The 17,114-nt window shown below is 35.8% G+C and overlaps 1 protein-coding gene across 1 annotated transcript in view; it reads left to right on the top strand.

The window, feature by feature from the left end:
- LOC132110325 (LIM domain-binding protein 3-like) overlaps positions 1–17,114 on the top strand; it is a 50,604-nt gene that overhangs the window by 28,221 nt on the left and 5,269 nt on the right. The window contains exons 5-12 of the mRNA XM_059516878.1: positions 2,142–2,164; positions 3,745–3,948; positions 5,922–6,088; positions 6,200–6,236; positions 7,116–7,208; positions 10,262–10,286; positions 12,701–12,894; positions 16,603–16,659. Coding sequence (XP_059372861.1) covers positions 2,142–2,164; positions 3,745–3,948; positions 5,922–6,088; positions 6,200–6,236; positions 7,116–7,208; positions 10,262–10,286; positions 12,701–12,894; positions 16,603–16,659 — 800 coding nt within the window. The remainder of the gene's footprint in view (positions 1–2,141; positions 2,165–3,744; positions 3,949–5,921; positions 6,089–6,199; positions 6,237–7,115; positions 7,209–10,261; positions 10,287–12,700; positions 12,895–16,602; positions 16,660–17,114) is intronic.

The following is a 17,114-nucleotide window of genomic DNA, read 5'->3' as shown; positions in this document are numbered from 1 at the left end:
TTCGAAATGGGGTTCCTGCTGTTCAGTTTAAGGGATACAAAATAGGGGCTATAAAGCTTTAAAATAAACATCCTGCAAATAAAAACAATGGAAAGAAAGAAAGAAAAAAAAAATATGCTTTTCAAACAACACAAGGGTGCATACTGTAAATTATGACTGAATATAAAATTTGGGGTGTGAACTATTCCTTTAGCTTTCAGTAAAACATCAACTCATCAGTTTTCAAATGAATTAATATAGTTTATATAGTGTGAACGTAGTTACATTGTTGTCATTCTAAGCTTTTTGACCAGCCCCTTCTGTTCTTTCTTTCTCAACACTGTCCACACACATGCACGTTCCCATCAGCCTTTGCAAATGAATGGGGCCCTCTCAACGTCTGCTGAGACAAACTCTAGCTACTCAAGCAAGCACACCAACCAGTCCTATAGCACCGCGATGAGCAGTATCAGAGACACTTCTGTTCCTGCTCAAAGCCATTTAGCTGCTCCGAGGGACAAATCCACCTCCGGGCAAAAAAGCCAGCAGTATAACTCCCCCATCGGTCTGTACTCTGCAGAGACATTGCAAGAGATGGTCATGCTGCAAGAGAGGGTTAAGAGCACGGGGTCAGGCATGCCTAGTGGGTATGTAATCATAGATAAAGTGAGATCTGACGCTAGCAGCCGGGTGTGGTAAACCTTAACCAGTCCTATTTTAAAAATATAGTGTTTATTGCTAAATTAAGAGTTTAGAATTTCTAAAAGAGGTTAGAATTAGTGGGTCGGTTATAGTTCAGCCCCACCTGGTTACTAACGTTGCTTTTGACAGAAGAATGACAGCAGCCGTGCAACATTCAGAAAAGAGAGGTTACATCTGTAACATTGACCCTATCCCCCACTGGCATTAGCAGGCCAGAGGAGGATCTAGTCTCTGAAGGAATGTGCGAGACAAATTTGTGCTGAGGCTTTAGTTGGAAACAGCTCTCTTTGAGGTACAGTGATCATGTTATACCAAATAATGCATCCACCAGAGGAGTTAGATTGAAAAAAAAATTGGCTGTCAAAATGGAAAATACACTACCATTCAACTTATTGGGTCAGTAAGTATTTTTTTTGACGAAATAATACCTATTCATTTTATTTAGCAAGGATGCGTTAAATTGGTCAAAAGTAGCTGTAAAGACATTTTACAGTTTATTATTTTTTCAAAAGTGTAGTTCTTCTGACATTTCTATTGATCAAAGAATCCTGAAAAAATGTATCATGGTTTTCACAAATTTATTAAGCAGCACAACTGTTTTTATTGATAATAGTAAGACACTTAAAAATTAGAAGAATTGTTCACCAAAATATCAGAATGATTTCTATATTGGAGTAATGGCTGCTGAAAATTAAGTTCTGCCATCATAGACATAAATTACAGTTTAAAAAATATTAAAACTGTTATTTTAAATTGTAATAAAAGTTCCCAATTTTCCTTTATTTCTGATCAAATGAATTGACAAACTTTTGAAAACAGACCCCCTTTTTGAAAACAGACTCTAGATTTGTATCTGCATAAATTCATGTTCTGATAAGCAAAGCAAGCTGTTGCATTAAAACATTAAATGCACCATATCATTCTGTGTCGTAACCTCAAAGCAATGCACTTTGAAAGGTCATGGAATTTCAGGGTTCAGTTTCCTAACTACACTGATACACCCCCTTCACTCCCTCCTCTCACATCTTTGCATGGAGGCACTCTTATGAAAATGTATTTATCTTTTGTCAGTTGTGGTCAGTGACACATCTTTTGCGTTCAGTTAATTATTTATTTGCCTCTTTAAAGGCAACTTGCTACTTCTTCATAGCACTCACGACAAAAACACACACAAACATTGATTTCTGTGCCACAAACAGAATTTGTCTATTTGAGCAGCCCGACTGGGTCAGTGTTGGGTCAACCAGTGGCTTGAGTTTAGGGCAGGACATCCTGTGGAAGACTGGAAGACAGGAAGTGTTTGAGCAGACATTATTATTACAATTCTGAAATTACACACTGAACCTTGTAAATCTGATGAGATTTCTCATCTTGAAGAACTTTCACTGGCACAACCCTTCCAAGTTAAGTGTATGTGAGTTGCCAATGCCCTTGTTTCTGTTTCCTTTTACCCATTGTAGGTTATTACCAACACTCCTGCCAAGTTAGTAACAGCCTCCTGCCATAACGTTGTAGTGCTCTGTGTGGTGTACGTGCATGGAAATGTTTGGAACTGCCTTTGTGGTATACATTGTGGTTAGTGAGATTTGTCATCCTGTGCAATTACAGCTTGCTTTAATTACTAATGTAATTAAATTAAATTACTTTTAATGTACTAATGCTTAATGTCAACCTATACTACAACATAGAGAAGCATATCAGAATCTTTGGAATATGTACTTATGAGAATCCCAGTTGACAACGTGCTGCAGTTTTAGGAGACTAGGGAGGTTTGCTTGCTGAACTTATGTTTAGCATTGAGAATATGTTTGTCATAATTTTATTGGTTCTCGTTAGTCATTCTCCGTTAGTATACTCAGTCTTTGGGTTGGGAATCAAGAACTGCTTCTTATGTCGTAATTACCACATTGACTAGATGACAAACTGGGATTATTATTTGTGATCTGAATTATGTATTTCTGTTGCAACACTGTTAATGGCAAAATTTATGTGAAAAACCACAATATAAGTAATTTTCATTATTCAAATAATATTTTTAGTTTATAGTTAATTATTTAGTGGGATATTAGTTATTTAACTCTTTGATAGCTATATTAAATTGTATTTTATCTCTTTTATTTTCAGATTATTCATGCATTATTAAGACATTAGCAATAATCAGTTATAGGAATTACTAAAGAGAATAATTCTGTGATAATTGCTTAACTATTTTACTGCTGAAGCCCTTGCTATTTTGAGTGTTTCTGCACGATGATGTGGTGGTCATGTTGTACAAGATGTAAGAGTACAAGTCTTAACTACTTTAAATCAGACATGCCATGAATGCACCTTTATTCACAAATGAATTCCAAAATGTTTTTTAAAATACCATAATTAAATGATGTCCAGTTCTGTTAACAGCTCTTGCACATGTATGTACTGTACTGAACAATCTTTTCCAAGAATTGTTGAACATTTATTAATTATTAAAATCACCTTAAAAGAATCACTAAAAGAGACGTTAAAGAACTGGAATGGTTAAGAGTTATTAGAATCAGGAATTTAAATTCTAGCTTATTCTTATTTAGCATATTATGTTGTACTGTTTGCTGTAGTTATACATACAATACATAATTGTATGTGTTGTGTGCAGTAGTAAGTTTTTGCTGTGTGAAGCGTGTTTTTGATTGGTTGTCTAGACTGAGCCTTTTATTTATTTCTTTTCCTATTTAATTATTATCATACTGTGGTTTAACTAATTTTGTCTCACCTGCAACACCTTCCATCATGAATTTCCATGCTGGTCCGGGCCGGTATAGCTGGTGAGCCAGTATAAGCATGAACTGGTCAAACAGCATGGTTTTTCTGGTGGTTAATCTAATCAAGGAGCTTTGTTGAAATACCAGCATGTCAGCATCCAAAACACAACATGTGCTGGTATTATAAACTGTGTTCTTACCTTTCCCTCCCAATTCACAGTCCACATACTTTTCCTCTCACTCTCCTTGGCTAACCTCCATGTTATGTCTCTTGTCTCTCTTCTACCCATACTCCTCCCTTATCACCGCTCCCTCACTTGTACAGCAATGAATACCTGCCCAGCTTCAACCCAATAGCTCTGAAGGACACTGCACTCTCCACCAACAAACCCATTGAGGTGAAGGGGCCTGGAGGCAAGGCCACCATCATCCATGCACAGTACAACACCCCTATCAGCATGTACTCCCAGGATGCTATTATGGATGCCATTGCTGGTCAGTCCCAGGCCAGGGGTAGCGAGCTGTCTGGGTAAGACCTGTCACACCTAAATGTGTCTTCTCCCTCCTCCCATGACCCGCATGACACACGTTTGCCATAATGTCTGTCAAACAGCCATGCTTGTCTGGGCCAGCGCTATCTGCTAATGCTCAAGAAGCTAAAGACTTCCCAAGGATGTCTGATCATAGTCTGCATATAGTCTTACTCTTCCTTGGTTTCACAGTATTGATCTGCCAGTGATGTAAATCAAAGGTTTTTAAGTCTTCATTGGTATCATATGTTATGTTGAGTATCTGTGGAACCAGCTGGATTTTTGTGTGGTTTTCAAATGGGAATGATGATGGGTATGCTCAGTTGCACAAGTTAGGGGTCGTGGTTTATGAGTGAACTACCCTTCAAAAGTTTCGGGTCAATTTTTAAAAAATAAATTATTATTCTTATTTCAGCAAGGATGCATTTAATTGATCAGAAGTGACAGTAAATACATTTAAAATGTTACAAGAGGTTTCTATTTCTATTATCGTTCTGTTAAAGATTTGAAGTGCTTTTCATTTGAGCTCAATTCATCAAAGAATCCTAATAAAATAGTAGTAGTAGTAGTTTCCACAAAAATGTTAAGCAGCACAACTGTTTTCAATATTGATAATAAAAATAAATGTTTCTTGAGCAGCGCATTAACAGATTAGAATGATTTCTGAAGGATCATGTGACACTGAAGACTGGAAAAACGGTCTTGCCATCTCAGGAAAATATTATATTTTAAACAGTTATTGTACATTATAATCTCTCACAGACTCCAAACTCTTGAAAGGCAGTGTGTGACTTTGTTATCTGTACTGGAGTGAGTTGTGTATCTGTGCACTTTTTCTCCTCCATATCCATGCGTTTTAGCAGTGGTCTGCTTATTTTTATGTTTGTTTCTGATGTCCTGTGGTTTTTAATATGGTTTGAAATCATGAAAATGAGAGATCAAGCTTTCAGCCTTGTGTCAGAAGCCACTCTCTAATGCATAACATAGAAGCTTTATCTAATTTTCCCTCTCTCACTCCAATCCTTTCATCCATCACTTCATCTATCCATCATACCGTACATCATGTACCCTGTCCCCACCCTACCTGTGTCCAATCTCAATGGCCCTGCCCACAGCAATGAAACTGACTCTCCACTTTCGTAAGTAGCCTGATCCATCTGTTTGATAGGAGCAGTCTCTTTCCATCTCTTCCCTTGTGCATTGCATGCCTGATCACCACATTATCCTTTTCTCTGTCATCTCTCTGTCTAACCTGCCTTTGATTGCTCTAAAGCATCTGGAGTTCTGAAATGCACCTGGTTTTCATGAGTCGAGACTCTCCTGTGACTTTTGAATTAGTTATATTTTGTCTTTTTATTTAGCCGAATGCAACGATGACCTCAGATACTACTCCTCTTTTTGTTCCTCTCATACTGCATCTTTCACTTCCCTTTCAAATTCTATTCTGAAACCCTTAATATTGCTGCTAGGTGACTTTAAGAGTGTTTGGTGGAAACATGTTTACATGGTGAGGTTTACAGAAGGAGGGTCTGCTAATGTGGAAACACTAAATCTATAAGCCATTGAGTTTTAGATGCCAACAAACAGATTTCTGAATGCTCTGCTCTGTCATTCTTCTGGGTAAGAGATATAACGTGTCTAAAATATGCTGTCATACTGCATTTGGTAGTGATAAGCAAGCTTCTGGCCACAATGCCCATGCTTTTCTTTTTATTAACACTTGTATGAAATATGCTGCAAAATATTCATTGATTTATATAAAATCATCAGTGTTAACAGACATATGTTAGACTGTACACTGTAAATTAGTAATAATTGCAGTAAATTAATCAGAATGGATGCATTTATGTCCCACTGCAACTTCAAAAATGCTTTTAATGTCATTAAACATGAAAATACTTTTGCTGACATTCCCGTCATGCTGATAGGAAAGTGTGTGTTTTCACGCGAGCGGCTCTTTCTGTGGTTGCAGTAATCTGCCAGTTAAAGACCGTGTTATAGACAGTGCTTCCCCAGTGTATCAGGCCGTCATCCCCAGTGAAATTGATAAAATGGAGCCGGCAGATTGGGCCAAAAGAGCCGCCCAGCTGCAGTCCAAGTCCTTCCGTGTCCTCGCCCACATTACTGGAACTGAATACAGTAAGTCTGCCTTCATGTTTTTGTCACTTTGCTTTTGTTTTGATATAGATTCTGATTTACAGTGTAGAGTCTGACATGTTCTCTCTTTGTCTTTTCGCTCCTCCTCTGCAGTGCAAGACCCTGATGAGGAAGCTCTAAGAAGATCAAGGTAGGCATCTAGCAGCAGCATCTGGTGGCCACATACTAGACCTGTGCTGAAATCCAGCCCTCTGCCTCTTGAAACTTAAAAGGCTGATCAAAACACTGACATATGATCAGAATTCCCAACCAGACCCCAATCAGACACCACTCTCTGTGCTGAACTTGATTGACTCTCATTAGACGCATCAATCTAATACAGCTTGGATGTATTCATAGTAGTCTGTATCAGGGGTGTAGTACAGTACAGAGGAGTTGTACTTTTGTTAAATAAGCTGTTACATGGTAAAGTTTGGGTAGTGAAACATAAGAATATTTACCTGAAATATGAAAATATTCAATTAAAAGTACCAGTTTTCACATGTAATTGTACATTAATTGTTCAAATTGTATCTAGAATTAGAGGTTGCATTACAGAATGCTTTTTAACCCTGTGTTTGCAAAATTATATACAATCTTTCAAATTGGATGTGCAAATAACAGAACATATAAACCCAGTTACTTGACATGAAGGGTTTTGACATTACTTGTACAAGTACAAGTACAAATTCCTAAAATTCAGAAATTACTTCTTATTAGTAGTAATGACTTACAGTTAGTTAAATACTGTACTTTACACCCCTGGTCTGTGGTACTTGTATCAAACTTTATATTTCACATATCTTAAGCTCTCATTTATTTCACACTGTCATTACATATCTGATGCAATACAATGCAGAATGTGACCCCTGGCATTTAGTTGCTTGAACATTTTAGCTCAAGGCAGCCGCCAATATTTGTATACACTCACATCTTGGGCAGGGAAGTGAAGGCCATATTCCCTAACCCATTTATCCACCCTCTTTTTCTCCTTCCCCTTTTGTCTTGTATATATGTGTTGATGTTACAGGGATATGTTTGAATCCGAAGCCAAAGGCCCTCGTTTTGCTAAACTGAAAAACTGGCACCATGGCCTGTCTGCACAAATACTTAATGTGCCTCAGTAAAGCACCCCAAGATAGAGAGAGCTAGACAGGTGGCATAGACAGAATGCAGTACTGCTCTAACACGAAAGTCAATGCATGTGAGATGAAAGCAGAAAGAATGAAGATAAATGTGAATTATGTTGTTTGGCTCATTAATACAGTTTAAAGCTAGTTGTTCACTCTGTAGTATAGATTTAGGAATTGTTCATGAGAGTGTTGCCACCATTTAAATTCTCTCTCTTGTATCGGATTGTTTGCTTACATACTGATGGTTGTTGAGAACATCATTGTATCTGTGCACAAGTCTTTCAAATCCATCAAATAAAAGAAATGTGATGAACTAATGATGTGGAAAGGCTTTTTGGCACTGGGATTTGTTTAGGTGTGAAAGTATGCATGGATTCCAAAGATTTATGTGTACAGAAAGGAGATGAACTTTAAACTTTGAATTAAATAATGTTCTTTAGAAATGTCCTAATATTAATCTTTAGATATATATAGCCTGTAGCCTGATAACTTTCGGTCATTCCCATTTTATTCTTGGCCATAAATTCACAAAGAAGCCGCTCTGCTTTTTAGAATAGATCAGTGGTTCTCAGCAAGGGGGTAAAGGTCAAACTTCCATGGGCGCAGTGTTGTTTAAAATTAGTAATGTTTTTTTAATTGACGTTTTGCATTTTAAGCGTTACATTTATTGGAATATCCAGTAAATGTAACTCTTTTAAAATGCTGAAACATATTGAATCTTTTGGAATCACAAAAATTATTACAATTATTCTAATTAAATTAATAATAATAATAATTATTATTATTTATATTTTAAAACATTTATAAAAAAATAAACAAAAATTAAAGTGAGCAGTTTTGACATAATTATGTCAGAAATACCAGGGGAAATATCTTAGACAGTATGGGGGGCTTTTGAAAAATATTTTAGACAATGGGCATCCTGGAAGAGTCAATAAACATGAGAACCACTGAATTAGATCATTTGTTATTTGACCTTTTTCTGTGTAGATCTAAGAAGCTAACCCTTTGATACTGTGATAGCATTTCAGTGATTACGTAAGGGCAAGTTTGTTTCAAATGGTTAGCAAATGTTGAAATCGCTTGCACATTCAGTCAGTTTTATTCCAGGAGTCATTTCTTATCTGTTGAAAAGCGAAATCCTGACAGACAGTCACTAACACTATTATCTCTTTGAAAAAAAAATTTCGTTGATGTTCTGAACTTGTCAGACATTTCTTACTTAAGCCTGTGGTTAAATATTAGACAGCCCAGGGGTTTCGAGTGATAAGGATGTTGACCTGTCTGTCGGTTGTCTAACTATCCCAGAGCTTTGCATATGGCACTGATCTGGGATGAGACTGGAAAAATGTTGTTACTCTGATAGATCACTATTTTCAAATCCAATGGTTTTACTTTTGAGAAAATTAGGCTGTTAGTAAGATTTTATGGAGGGAGTGTAAAGTTTATTTGTGTAGGAAGAGTAATAATTTAGCTACAAGAGTGGTGGCTGTAGGGACAAGCTCTCTGTCTGGAGGATGAGCGAAGGTGCGTGAAGCCATCAGAACTTCACACGGTTGAGCAAGAAGGATGTCAATGTCTGTGAGTAGAGAGAGTCTATAAACCAGGACTTTTCCTCCAGGTAATTCTGCTTGTCTGGTTGTCACACAGGGAAATGGTGTTAGCTCTGCTTTTGGCTGGTGTGTGCTTAATTTGTATTTATAGTATAGAATTATGCCTCTGCTAACGGTTTCCTTTTCTCAACACCTTCACACCACTGGTTTACTTCACTTATGAGCCTCCCACTTGCATGCAGTGCATGCTGGGAAGTCTGTGTGACCGCACAGGAGTGCTTGTGGCCCTGGGTGGCTGGCCCCTCCCTCACTCTTCATCCTTGTCATATTTATTCAGATTTCTGCCTTCATGTACATATGAACACATCATGCTAGACATATGTTGCATCGGTTAGCTGTTTTGTATATTATGCTGTAATTTTCTTCATATTTTCAGTCTCCGACTTTTTTATCAGACACTTATCATTTGACTGAAACAAAACATTTATTTCATTGCACATCACTGCAGTGTCGTTTCCTGCTGTCCGTTAAGTCGTATGTTTATTTTTGCTCATTCTGGCAGGAATTTGTTTTTCGATATGTCTTATCAACTTGGCATTTTATTGGTATCAGTAATTTGATGCATTTTTTATTTATTTTTTGCTCTATAATTGTAAGCAAACAATATCGGATTGTTTGCTTACATACTGATGGTTGTTGAGAACATCATTGTATCTGTGCACAAGTCTTTCAAATCCATCAAATAAAAGAAATGTGATGAACTAATCATGTGGAAAGGCTTTTTGGCACTGGGATTTGTTTAGGTGTGAAAGTATGCATGGATTCCAAAGATTTATGTGTACAGAAAGGAAATGAACTTTAAACTTTGAATTAAATAATGTTCCTTAAAAATGTTCTAATGTTAATATTTATACACATAGCCTAATAACTTTTTTTTTATGAAAAGGCTGGAAGTAATCATTCCATTTTATTCCCATTTCATAATTGCAATGTTATTTTATAATTATTAATATTTATATACTATTATAGTATTTATATATATTATTTTTATTTTATTTATATAATATTTTATTTTTGTTAATTGTCCTATTTAGCTTTAAATTAGTTTTATTGCAGTTTAAGTTCAATAATTTCAACTTTTTAAATTTAGTTTCCAAGGTCACGTTTTAAATTTTTTTTAAGGTTTTCATATGTTTTATATTTACTTAATGTTTCACATTTACATGCATATATTATATTATATTATATTATATTATATTATATTATATTATATTATATTATATTATATTATATTATATTATATTATATTATATTATATTATATTATATTATATTATATTATATTATATTATATTATATTATATTATATTATATTGTGGTTTTAGTGTGTGTGTATATATTACTTTTTTTAAAAATTGAGTGCCACCTTTTTTCTCAGCTGGCACAGAACAATGATTTCTTTTTTCCACCATGCTAATATCTTGTCTTTAGTGCCAGATTTGATCCAAGCAGCTCTGTATGAATCTGTTGAATGTTCACTGATGTATTGTTCTACTAGTCTGTAATCTCTATACGATACATGTTCAATCAATAAATAAGTTAAAAAGGTTGTTAAATACCTTTATTTATATATATATGTGTGTGTGTGTGTGTGTGTGTGTGTGTGTGTGTGTGTGTGTGTGTGTGTGTGTGTGTGTGTGTACAAAAAGCATCTCCGTAATAATATTAAGTCTTTGCGTAACTTGTACTGTACATGTATCTTCCTGTATTTTGTTAACGATTTCTTCAATGAAAGGACTTAATATTTTCCTCAAAACAGTTATACATAATTGGAAACAAATGTTTAATACTTATTCCTGCATGGGTTGGAAACCAGAACCAATTGTTGTTATTATTGCATGAGTATTTCATATTTCATTCAATATTCATTCATTCTTTCATTCATTCAACTCTCTGCTATGCTTATTTCATTTACTAATTTGCATGTAAAGAGAGGAACAGTGATAGTCGACATATTAGGCTTCTTTTCATGAGACTGTGTTGCACTAATCCGCTTTAGGATGAGAACACACTTTTCCTTATGTCCAAGCATATAATGCCAGCAGATGGCACTGCAGTATCTTGTCTGAATTACCCTCTCCCTGTCTTGACTCTCTTTGCCCTTTGGACCCCTGGTCCATTAAATAGCGAGTTACATGTTTGCAAGTAATTTAGTACATGTTTCAGTTACAATCTCTCTTTCTGAAGGCGTTGTCTGCTTCTGTGATTTGTATTTCATTGTTCTCTGAATCTGTGCTGAGATTCAAGATTTTGTTAATATAACTAAACCAGAGTTTGACAGCCTAGCTAGTTGATGAATACAGTGATTAGGACTTTATAACCTATACAGTGTTGTGTGTGTGTGTGTGTGTGTGTGTGTGTGTGTGTGTGTGTGTGTGTGTGTGTGTGTGTGAGAGAGAGAGAGAAAGACTAGAGTCATGTGTGATGAAATCATAATTTCTTAAGATATATATTTGTTTGTGTGCAGACTTTCTCTAGTTTCAGTCTCTCAATAAATGCTAATCTGTGTTTGCTTTCTGCCACCACACACCTCTCCCAAAGCCCCTCCGATACACACATACATGCTCCTCTTCAGTTATACACATCAAAATACCAGAGAGGGATTCTATACACATACAAGTTCACCACAGAAAGTGTTTAAATCTTTGTGAAGGCTTCATAAATGTCTGCAACCAACATTTACAGACCTTTCTCTCTGTTCATAACCATAACTCAGTATGAGAAACAGAGTGACATTAAAGCTGAAGTGTCAAATTTTTGAGCCACACAAATTGGTTCACAAATTGGAATTGCAAACAGCTATTTTTATACAGGTTTCCAGAACATTTTCCCTCTTTTTTTTATTGGTTGGTACAAACAAATTTTCCTGTTCCAAACTAGTTGCATAAGACTGGGTTGGTTAAGCCAGTGTTGCAGTGTTGGATTGGTTGTAAACGTGGGGCCAATCAACAGGAAAACCTACAATAGTTCACTTATGTGTGTTTCTGCAAAAAATAACATTTCAGCTTTAAATGCTCTCTTTATTTACTCTTTTACCTCACTCTTCCCTATGGGCTTTTTCAACATTAAATGGACAGGAAGAGAGAGAGATGGTCAGGAAGGATGGTTGCGGAGTGTGTAAAGGGGGTCAGCCATCGGTCCACCACCAGGCCTGCTGCTGCTAGGTGCCTGCCTTTTATCTTCTCTCTCCTGCCTGGGCGGCTCCAGCACCAATCTGTTTTCATCATTTCATCATGTTTGATTATGTACAGGCCAGGGGATGCCAACTGATTTAAAGAAATGTCTATTTGTGGATAATGCACTTTTCTTTGCTTGGATTACAGGGGAGTATTATTTAACACTTATCTACTGTTCTCTAACCACTGAATTGTGTTTTATGGACACGCTAAAAGGGTTTAAGTAGCCTAGGTATATACCCCCGTCATTGTAAAATGGTGAGGTCCTGCCATATGCAGTTCATTGCCCCTGTTTGAGCACATGATTGATAGTAGCCATTATGTCTGGATTCATTTAATTCATCCTAGAATAGCACTTATAGTTGTCTCAGCTGCTGAGACACCAATGTAATATACAGTCCGGTCCTTCTTCACTGCTCAAACTGTGACTCATCCCAAATCAATAGTTCATAGTCATGTTACAGTTTTTACAATCCATCAATCACTAAATAGATAAGTCTAACGAGAATAAAGCAATTAACATTTCTTTCCCCCATGATGGACATCCTTGCATTCTGCTCAGAAATGTTGTAAGCATGAAAATGAAACAGCTGCTTATAACAAAATTTAACTTAAATTAAGACATATATACATACATGGCCTGAAACACGGCTGCTGTCTGTATTTATGGCTTGGTTCATCAGCCTGACATCAGTTTCTGACATCACTGCAACCTAACCTTGTATCTAGTACTCTGGCTGAGCATGCTCCAGTTTCCACCAGTATTGCATCTGTCTATCCGCCTACTATCGCTGCTTTGCCCAATGAGCTGCTTTCGGAGCTGCAGATAGCCATTCAGGCAGCCAAGCCTGATGTGGAGCAGATTTCTGAGCAAACCACTGTAGCCAGGTAAAGTTGCATGCGTTGCTATTTTATGCTTGGTTTATTATATTCCTCATTGGTATGTATATGTGCAATGCATACGCAAAAGTTTGAGGTCAGTAAGATTTTGTTTTTGTTTAAATAAACAATGTAATACTTTTACTCAGCAAGAATGCATTAAATTTACTAAAAGTGACAGTAAAAACTTATTATAATGTAACAAAAGATATTCAATTTAAAATTGTATTGCAATCAAATATTAAAGGGTTCATATAATGTGATTTCAAATGTTCCTTTCTCTTTGGAGTGTTACAAACTCTTGGTGCATGAAGAAGATCTGTAAAGTTTCAAAGACTAAAGACTCAAACCCAAAGAGAAATTTTTTATAAAAGTAAACCACACCCCCCCAAAACAGCTCGTTCTAACACGCCCCCACATCTCTACTTCACTATGTGCGAAGGTTTGCATAATGCTGCCCAAATGTTTACTCAAAAAAAGAAGGCGTATCTTTTATTCTCGCTGAAGTATTGTTTTTGCCGCCGCTACCACCATGTCATGGAGTCACCGTGTGTTTCATTGTGAAAGCGAAAATACTGTTTGGCCTTCCAAAAGGGGACACGACTAGAAATCAGTGGACTGTTTCCTGTGAGAGTAGCCTGCAATGCCGGTGTCTGTTTCTATAAAGTGGGTCAGTTCCAACCTTACAAGGACAAAGTCTGCAAGTACACTATCATACGTAAAGGATTTGCCACTGATGATTCAAATGTGAGTTTTGAGCAGTGTAGAGTAACGTTAGAGCTTGTTGTTTGTCATTTCTCCGATCACAAATGCAGACATTATTTTATTTTTATGTAGTGCGATTCGCAGCACGATACGCAGCTCGATATGCAACGCGTAAAAAGACAGTATAAGTCATTATAATCCGTAATTATGTCCACACTGGATGCAACAAATGCCTTGTTTGTAATGGGTTTTATTGTTTTTTTTCTCTGGGCTCCGGGACTCACAGTATGCAAGAGGCGTAACATTTCCGACACACGCTCGAGGTATTGAGCAAATCACAACACACTGGATAGTTGGCCATTCAGAGCACACCTCGCTTTTCAGATGAATGAGCTTTGTAAAAATCAATGCGTTTCAGAAAGACGGGGCATAGAGGTGCAACAATAATGTACAGTATGTGGAAAATAATGTGCTTTTTGTACCTTAAACCACATAAATGCATTGCATTACATTAAATACACAAAATAATGTTCTTTTTAGCAACGTCATATGACCCCTTTAATATAAACCGCACAACTGTTCAGCATTGATTATAATGAGAAATGTTTCCTGGGCATAAATCAACGTATCAGAATGATTGCTGAAGGATCATGTGTCTCTGAAAACTGGAGTAATGGCTGCTGAATTTTCAGCTTTACAAACTCAGAGGAAATAACATTATTAAAAAATATATTACAATAGAAAACATTTTAAATTGTAACAATATTTCACAATATTACAGTTTTAATGTGTTTTTGATCAAATAAATGCTCTTTTGTTGAGCACAAGAGATTTCTTTCAAAAACATTAAAAAGACCTGCCGACCTCAAACATTCAGAGTGTTATTTATGTTCCAAGTTGTTTTTGCTGTTTTTCTGTTGTTTGGGGATATTTATTCCCAAATAAAAAATTTTTTTTTAAATGACAGTTTAAATTTTTATTACTTAAAGGTCATTTGTTTGGCTGTGTGTAGGACATAACATTAGCAAGTTATTTCAATTTTAATTCACTTGTTACGTGGAGACATTTGATTGATGTTATAGATGTAACTATTTATATTAGATTTTGACCTAACGTTTGACAGATTGTAGGACAAAGTCAAATTGTGTTAGAACAGAGAGTCTCCATTGATCCTGGAGACTCAAAGCAAAGCCAGTCCTCCAATCCTATTAATGTTTTAATCAATTACTTTAATCCTCTAATATGATCTTCTTTGTCTTAACCCAATTTCTTGTTGCAGCTGCTGCTTCATTTGCTACAGCTTATTACTACTAATACTCTTCCCCCAAAGGAAACTGAAACTCACATTTGAATGAATCCATGTCATCAATGACAGGATGTCTGTTTATTTTGGCCATCTGCTTTTATGAGTGGTGTGTCTTTATCATCACATTGTTCAACAACAGGACTTGACCCATATAAAAACCTTTTTTTAATGAGGTACAACTACACTTGATGCTGTAATATAACCCGCAAGCATTTTATTTGTTTTTCTGATAAGTCTCTAACAGTCCCAGTCAGTCTCAGATCTCGAAGTTGGCTTATTTTATGAAATCTTTTTCATTTTCTTATATGTAATATTAAATATTAATACTTTTATATATGTAATATTTCTAGAGATTTCATATTATCTTTTTTAACCAAGTCATAATTAAGTTTTTGAGACCTAAGTGTGAGTTTTCATATCTGGGCATTGACACACATTGGGCATTGAAATTACCACATGATTTACTCACCCTCAAGCCATCCTAAGTTTATATGACTTTCATCTTTCAGACAAATACAATCAGAGTTATATTAAAAAATGTCCTGGCCCTTCCCAGCTTTATTATGGCAGTGAATGGGGGTTGAGAGTTTAATGCCCAAAAAAGTGCATCCATCCATCATAAAAATTTCTCATCATAGCTTCAGGGGTTAATAATGGTCTTTTGAAGCTCAGGGATGCATTTGTCTAAGAAAAATATCCATATATAAAACTTTATAAACTGCTGTTGTATATGTGTTCACTAAAGAGTGGCATTCCTGCGTATGATGTAGGCGTAAAGTAAACTTGCATACACTGACACAGCAGTCTTTTAAGTTTATTGCATGCAGACTGGTGTGAACTTCATATTTTCAATATATCTAAACAAATAAATAACGGTAACACTTTAGAATAGGGAACACATATTCACTATTAATTAAGAGTTTTCCCTCAATAAACTCCTAATCTTCTGCTTATTATTAGATAGTAAGGTAGTTGTTAACTTTAGGTATGATATAGGGTTAAGGGATCTAGAATATGCCATGCAGAATAAGGCATTAATATGTGCTTTATAAGTACTAATAAATCGCCAATATGCTAGTAATATGCATGCTAATAATCAGCTAGTTAACTTAAAATAAAGTGTTACCAATGTAACAAAGCCTCCAGTACTTATTAAAAAACATTAGTCATATTTTTTGTTAATTCAGATTTAGATGACTATCTTTAATTTGTCTCCTACTAAAAGAGGTGATTGAGCCAGCAGCTGACTTAAAGACTATTAAGTTTCAGGTCCTCTCTGTTAGCCATTGAAATGTAAAAATCTTGTTAAATATTTTTCTTTACTAGCTACTGAAATATAGTTTTTGGTACATAGTATATCTTTGAATTCATATGTTTGTTTTCTGCTTTGTGTGTGTGTGTGTGTGTGTGTGTGTGTGTCTGTGTGCATGTCTTTATGTTGGTAAGACAGTTTGTTCATGGTCTGTTTGTTGCCATGTTCACTCATATTGTACTCTACTCATAGTGTACTGTTGTTATATTCAGGCGAAACAAGAACATAATACATATCTGACTAGTTATTTAAAGAGTTACTGCATATTCGGTTCATTTCAATATGTGGATTAGTTTGGAAGTCATACAGATATGAGTGCACATGTCCATTCTCTGGTTCAATCTAGGCATGATATGTTTGACTGTCCATCATTTTTGTCTTTGTTACATTATAGCTTCAACTTGCAGACCTCTATAGGTTACAGTTCCCAGTACAAATCCTCCATCTCCAGGTACTGCTGTGGTCCAGCTCTGTATTCAAACCGCAAATGTGTTTTCTCCTTCCCAGTGTTAGTGTGGCCTGCACATGTGCTGTCAAAATAACACAAATTTTTGCATTAAAAATTGTATTGAAGGGATTCAAATGTGTATGTGATTATGTGGTCAGACATCCTTGGGTAATATTAGATCAGTCTCTGAGAACTGAATGTGCATCCAAACTTAGAGTCTGTAACCTGTGGACAACTAAAGTTACTAAGAAATATCACTCTATTTCTATTTGTAGATATTTACATGACTGTAGATGTTTTAAAACAGCTGACATACTGTAAAAATAAACAACCTTAGGAAAATCTTATGACAACTTATTGGGTAATATGTCACATGGTGTTTAAAGTGCTTCTATTATGCCTTTTCGAATATTACCTTTCATGCAGTGTGTCATGTAGCTGTATGTGAACATAAACTA

Source organism: Carassius carassius, chromosome 30, assembly GCF_963082965.1.
Source record: "Carassius carassius chromosome 30, fCarCar2.1, whole genome shotgun sequence".
Classification (NCBI taxonomy): Eukaryota; Metazoa; Chordata; class Actinopteri; order Cypriniformes; family Cyprinidae; genus Carassius; species Carassius carassius.
Note: the sequence above shows the minus strand (reverse complement) of the source record. Positions and strands in the feature narration are given on the sequence as shown.